General features: G+C 29.1%; 1 protein-coding gene across 1 annotated transcript; it reads right to left on the bottom strand.

Moving 5' to 3' along the window:
* Positions 1–2034: 2034 nt before the first annotated feature.
* Positions 2035–6284, bottom strand: LOC119671087 (protein alan shepard-like). The gene is made up of 3 exons (XM_038081593.1): positions 6021–6284; positions 4410–4468; positions 2035–2584 (listed from the first exon to the last, which is right to left on the bottom strand). The coding sequence occupies exons 1-3, from the start codon at positions 6152–6154 to the stop codon at positions 2439–2441; spliced, it is 339 nt and encodes a 112-aa protein (XP_037937521.1). The 5' UTR covers positions 6155–6284; the 3' UTR covers positions 2035–2438.
* Between the last annotated feature and the right edge of the window lie 896 nt (positions 6285–7180).

Raw genomic sequence — 7180 nt, 5'->3', positions numbered from 1 at the left:
ATATATCGTATATATTAATATATTAATTTAAATACATATAGAAATTTAGCATTTATTTACAGATAATAAATTTTTATAATATATCTCTAAACCTACAAAATAATTTTTACTAAAACTAAGATCTGCTAATTTAAAATGAAACTATGAAGTCTATACTTGTTTAAAAAAAATTTATAAAAAAAATATTCATTCAGTGTACTAAGTAACCGGAATTATGTAAAACCATGTAAACAAATAATCTCTCAATAAATTAATCAAATTTTTGTTGTTGTTTCTTTATAACTGTTCGAACCTTTCTAGTTTCTTTTTGTCATAACATGCGTCACATTTGACAAAAAAATCAACCTTAATAAATTAACACTTAATAATAATAATTAGTTAATTATTGTGATAGTTCTGTCGTTATAGGTGTTGGGACTCACAAAAGCTCAAAGTCCGTTGTCGTAATATTTGCGGATTTACCTCGTCTTTGTAGCTTCTGATGTATGATGATTTTTTTGATTTCTATTAGTCTTATTAGGTGGACTGCACCCGGATCCGGAAATTCCTCAAAATAAAAATCTCTCCCATTAAATTAATCTGCGGTTTATAAACAGTCGTATTAGTATATAACGAGTACTTTCTCGTTTCTTCCGTCATTCGAATAACTTCTATAGAAGTCTCTACTGTGGTCGTCTAAACTCTTCAAATACAACAACTTGTAAGTACGGATATCAGAAAATTGATACAATTTCTTGTTAAATTTGTGATAAAGTCTGTTCTATTGTAAGATATTTTTTTACCAAGACTGTGTTGATATGTAGTAAGTTTATTCTTTAAATGTTATCGAAATAGACTGCAATAGAACTATATCACCTTTTAACTCTATCCTCGTTAGGTATGACCACAAATTGTGTGAGTTTTTTTTGTTTGGAAAGTCTGTTTAAAAGTGGTAATTTTAGATTTGGAAACATAACATAAGTCTCGTTATGTTATATCAGGTGAACACAGTTCATTTTCTGGCCATGTTCGTTGTGTTGTTGCTTAAAATTTTTGTATAATTTACAAAAAATTTACGATATTTTCTACACTAAAAATTCCGGAAACTTTGTACACTGCATGTAGATATTTTTTTTTTGTTTCAATATAATTGTATACAGTTTTGTCAATAACTATTATTTAATATTTAATACTGTAAAGTGCTTTATTTTCACCTTTTCTATTGAAATTAAAAAATTTTAGCACTAAAAATTTATATATGAACGTAGCTATAAATTGTAGATACTCTTATATTGCGCAATTAATTACTTAAAATTGGTTAAGAAAAATAAATTTCTACTTTGTATCTGTGGTTATGAGTGTAATATTGTAATATTGTGATATTGTAAACAAACATTGTGTTTTTATTTACAGTAGAAACGTTCTATGTCTGACTACTGGAAAACACAAATTGTGCTATAAATAAGTTTCCTTAAAAAAAGCTGTATAGTACAAATTATAAAAGTCTAAATTCTAATTGAAAATGAAATTTATAAGAATATTTATCTATCGAATTATAAATTACTAAGTAGTAGTTTTCGATGGGTGTGTCATACCAATGGTAGAATTTCAACTACACCAAAAAGCATAAAGAACTCAAATGTTTTGACTAATTACACTAATTAAAATCTACTAAAAGCATTTAAATGGTTTTATGGGGAGTGTTATATGGGGAAATATGATACAGGATAAAGGGATGCTAAAGGGACTTTAATGTTATAAGTAAAAAACTTTACACTAAAAACAAAAACTTTGTTGTATTTATAGTTGAACTTAATGAAGCATTTTTTACCTTTGAGCAAAACTGGTGGTTCTTTAGTAGCGGTTTTGAAATCTTTATAATGTTCATAAATAAATAGTTTACTTTTTACTTTAATTAGCATTTGAAAAAAATGTATTAAACTTAAATGAAAATACAAATTCAAAAAATATTCAACAAAAACTGATATAGAAATTTAACTTTTCATCAGTGTTTGCATACTTCACAACTTCAGAACGAGCAAACTGGGAATAATTGTGAAATAAAAACAATTTTGTTGCAACTTTCACACTTTTTAGCATTAAAAAAGTGCAAGTTAAACATAAAAAGTAAAAGATTTTATAATAAAAAGATAAAAGTAAAAAAATCTAAAACTTTTACTCCAAAGTGTGTATTGTAAAAGTAAAACTTTTGATTGAACTTCGTTGAACTCGTTGCCAGAGCACAAAAGGTGAAGCGAAAAATGCAAACAATCCACAGACTTTTTAAACTGCTTAAGATATCCGAGAAGGATTAATAATTAAAAAGAAAATAATTTAAAAAAAAAATTATTTAAAAAAAAAATTATTTAAAATTTTTTTTTTATATTTATAAAGGATGTACTCGTATCTAGAGGACATAACTGGGATGTATGGTTGTATGGGTGAGGTTAGTGTTAATATTACTTGCATGCAAACAAACGTACAGTTTCCGGCCTATGAAGCAAGATACCCACTTTAGCCATCTGAGCTTGTACGCCCTTGGCCTGTAGTCCCTTGACAGCACCTTCTGCATATTGTGGTAGCTCGAAATCGACAAATCCATACCCTGAAAATATTTAATTTAGTTTTAATTATACATTTATAATGGGAGTTAATACTAAAATTAATTTTAAAGTTAACTAAGAATAAGGAACTGGACTATTACTAGGTCCTTCGCCCTTAGATTATTTTATTTTCATAAAATATAATATATTAAAATTATATATACACAAAAAAGATATATACAAATCTATATATTTAATTTCTACGTAATGGATATAGATTGTATACATTATCCAAAGTGACATTAATTAATGAGATGATTTCTTGGATCAAAAACCAAAAAAAAAAAACATTTAATACAGTCGTTTCCAAACTTTTTTTGACCAATGATATTATATTATATCATATATATCATATATATAACATAAATAATATTTTTGTTCTTAGTAAACACCATAAAATAGGTATATAGGAATAAAAATAAACAGAGTACCACCTCCCAATGGAGCGGAGCACTGCAAGTATGGTTGCTCTTTTGTGCTGCAACAGACTCTAACCGAACAGAAGACATTCCGCCTTCCGAATGAAAGCCAGAATGTCAGCAATTGAGGATCTCCTAATGTCAGAAGGGGAGAGTAGTTTTCGATCCAGTGACTTTCTTCTGCACCAGATCAAGGCTGAACAGTCACAGAGAATGTGATTGGAAATTTCGTCTGCTTCTAAGCAGAGTCTACAATCTATCTCTTCGGATAGACCCATTTTGTTAAAGTGACAACGCAGTCCATGGTGATACGTTAAATATCCCACCAGCAGCAACCTCAACTCTGTACTGCTTATCATAACTGTAGGGAAGAACCAGCTCTTTAGCCTGACTGTTAACTGGAATGTTGCGCCAGTAGCGACTTCTCTCGGCTGAAAACCATTTATAGGTATATAATTACTTCAAAATATTTTGTCCTTATTTTCCTATAAAGTCAGGTCTCAGTGGACAAACTACAAGCTATATGTCCATACTTGTTAAATTTGATTCACGGACCATTTTTAGTCATCTTGCAGACAACTGGTTAGGAACCACTGATTTAATAGATATATTCATTGTCAATATGAATTACAACAAAGTGTGTGTAAAAGCATTGAATCAATTCAATCAAATAAACCCTAAATATCTTTATCTGATTCACCTGAATATGTAGATACACCAACTTTTAGTAGTGAAGTCGCCCTTATTTTGATTTAAGGAAAACTTTTTAAGAAGTGATGATGTTAGTTAATAATATGTTAATTAATTCGTTTTTGTCGAAAACATCAGAATTTAGGATTTTAGGTCAGTTACAGAAATAAGGACACGATAAATGGAATATTTTTTAGAGAATTGTTCGAAACATAATACGACACAATAAATGCAAAACAAGCAAAATTTGTCAGCAAAAATTTATTTAAAATCACCGTAGCGTCTAAGTTTATTTAATACGAAAGGTGATAACGTATCAATAGTTTATATTAAACTATTGAAGTTTTAAATCATCATGGCTTTTAGCGATCACGGTGAAGGATATTCAGTAGATTCAACGTTAATGTATAAATTTAAAGAAAAATTTTTGTTAATAAAGGTTTTTTGGTTAAAATGTTCTTTTACACTATGTATCTTAGTATGGATTAAAAATGAAAGGAACTAGACTCTCCCTTTCCATAATTTTTTTTCGTTTCGTGGGCTAAAAAATCACCTTCACACATTAAGTCACTTTGGTATGAAACACTATGTACACACATATATATACGTACTCAATAATAAATATAAATATGTATTATGTTTGTAAGTTGTACCTAATGCAGTAAAATACAATAAGATATATTCAATAAAAATGAAAATTATAGTTTATGAAACTTACCCCGACACTTTTTCGTTTTTTGGTCTAAAATAGCTTTGGTCGAAACAATGTTGCCATACCTAAAAATAAAATTTTTTATTAATTATAAAAATATAATATTAGAAGATATTATTAATTCTATGAGAGAAAAAAAAACCTCAACCGTAATTAATAAATATAATATAATAAATTAATAAGTTATCATCAAACAAATTTCTTTGAATTTGAATCGAGTGTGGTATATCAATAATTTTTCCAAGCAATGAGAAGATCACACCTCAAATGGAATTAAAAGTTATTAATACTGTTTAAGTCAATTAAAAAAATATTGGCTATTCTTATTACGATCACTTATGTAAAATATATAAATCGATTTATTATTGATCTAGCTTAACGTCTGTCAAAAAATGAATGAAATCAAATGTTGTTTATTCTTCTTAAGGCATAAGATATAAGGCACATTAGTTGGAGCCATTTTTGTGGATTCATGAATCTCTAATAATTGTTTACGAAATGAATTATTAGATTAAGAAGTTTATATAGGCTTTTCTATTAATAAGTCTTTCCATTAACAATTAAAGGAGATGTTATAACGGTTATTCTTCATTTTGGATTCATCGATCTATATGATATGATATATGAGCTAATTTATTAACAAGAAAAAGATCTGCAATGTTAAAAGCTCTTGCAGAACCATAGTTTGTACGCCACTATATGTGACTAATAGTGCTCTTTAAATTAAATACTTGCATTTTCTGATCGTTATTGGAACGTATAAGACGAAGATAATATTATAACTTGGATGTAGTCTTAAGACAATATTGCTGTTAAGCACCAAAATAAGGAATATTCAGTCATCAGACTGATGATAGTCTTTAGTGGTCGATTGTGGAACAAACTGTCAACATTGGAATATCTCATAATATTCTGGCTTTCAGTCAGAAAGAAGGAAAACCATTTTATCTGTAAATGCCCTGCTTTATGAAAACAGACACCTTACATAAACTGTGGCTTAAGAATCTTGGGAAGTTGGCGGCAATAACATGGACGACTTGAATTACACTTACTAGAATTATTTATGCTATTTACAAAAATAACTAATAGAAAAGTTGGCAATAAGAATGCTGTATCAAAACCGTAAAGGCGCTAATTGGACCCATGGATCCAGTCATCATTTTCATCAACCAACGAATTAAACTAATAAACATTACTAGATTTTAATATAATTCACTGTTAATTATATCATAAAAGGAAGCGCACATATCATGCTTTAAATACTCAAGCAAAAAACCAATTGTAAAAGCAGAAAATGAAAGGCAAACATATATAACTTATCCTAGCCATACTAAGTCAAATCTCTCTTTTGTTTTCCACAAAAGAACAAGCATTCTTCTACATTTAATAAAGTTCAATGCCTATCTGCTTACGTCTTTAGATTATTGTTTGACAGATTTGCATATGACTACAAATTGGGTAGCCATAGTAGAAACTTGTGTAGAAGCTATGGAAATGTCTGAAGACATGAGATGTGCTTGTATTGGGATTATATCGAACAAGATAAAATACTAAAATTACTCCTTATATATATTTTTAAATGCTAATAATAATTGATTGTTTTCTGATAATACTTACGGGGCACACATATTTATTAAATCCTTATCAGTTGTATTCTCCTGCAGACCACGTATATACAAATTTGTCTTTGATAGTTGATCACCCCTCTGCGGTGTTACACTATTAGGACCCATATTTGTTTGTGTATTCATACGAGCTTAAATATGACTAGTAAAACAAAAACGAACAAAAAACGTTGAAGCTTAGACGCTTTTGACTTAAAAAGAAGAATACTTTAACGCAGTCTTGAAGGTGACGTTGTTGAGTTTGTAATTATCCACTGTATCTGAAAATAAATAAAGAAAAAAAATATTTATCAGTAATGCACAGGAATGCAAGTACAAATTTTAATTGTGAATATTGCTGCCAAAAATGAGAAAGAAATGTAATATATATATATATACCATATATAACAAAAAAAAAAATAAAAATAATAGAATTGAATTTTATCAATATCGAAAAGCGCATCTGTACTAATGCAACATTTTTCACTTAAACTACTTCACGTAGCTGCAGGATATTTAAGACTTCATTGAATCTACGGTAGGCTGGCACTTGGTTAAGTCCTTTACGGCAGCTGCAGCTGCAGTAGAGAGCAGCCATTTTGTAACTGAAACTTGGTACTTTGCCAAAACATTATTTTGCTATTAAATTTTTTTCATTTATATATACTTTTTTTTTGTTTTCTTAAATATTGTAATTTTTTTTTTTTTTGTAATTTTTCTGCATTTTAGTTTTACGAACTGTGTAAATTTGGCCCAAGTGTCCTGTTTGGAATAAGAACGAACAAGTATTCAATTTTAATTTGTTTAACATAAATTTCAATTGAACAAAAATGTATTTAGTGAACTTTGAAATGGATTCCGTAGAATGGGCACAAATCCGTTATCACGAGCGCCGCGATTTCGTCACGGATTTCAGCAAATTGGAGTATATTAGCATATATATATATATATGTACATATAGATTAGATCCGGTCAAAAAATACATAAGGGACAGAGCTCTGAAGCTATATGCGAAAACCGACAGGCTGCCCTTCTTAGCACTGTCTAATCTCAGAGTAATCACTAACCGCACGGGGCGATACGCAGATCTTAGATCAATCATTCAATAATCATGAAGATTATCAGGAATACTCAAATTAGTCAGTGAGATGGGCGGGACTCTGCAGAATCCCC

This window comes from Teleopsis dalmanni, chromosome 1 (genome assembly GCF_002237135.1).
Source record: "Teleopsis dalmanni isolate 2A chromosome 1, ASM223713v2, whole genome shotgun sequence".
In the NCBI taxonomy this organism is placed as follows: Eukaryota; Metazoa; Arthropoda; class Insecta; order Diptera; family Diopsidae; genus Teleopsis; species Teleopsis dalmanni.
The sequence above is the reverse complement of the archived record's forward strand: the minus strand, read 5'-3'. Positions and strand labels throughout refer to the sequence as shown.

Excerpts from the sequence above, each read along its gene's own strand:
- LOC119671087 (XM_038081593.1), bottom strand. The coding sequence starts at position 6,154 with ATGAATACACAAACAAATATGGGTCCTAATAGTGTAACACCGCAGAGG. Across the intron at positions 4,469-6,020 it reads TTAATAAATATGTGTGCCCC|GTATGGCAACATTGTTTCGA; the intron begins GTAAGTATTATC and ends TTTTATTTTTAG. Across the intron at positions 2,585-4,409 it reads AAAAACGAAAAAGTGTCGGG|GGTATGGATTTGTCGATTTC; the intron begins GTAAGTTTCATA and ends AAATATTTTCAG.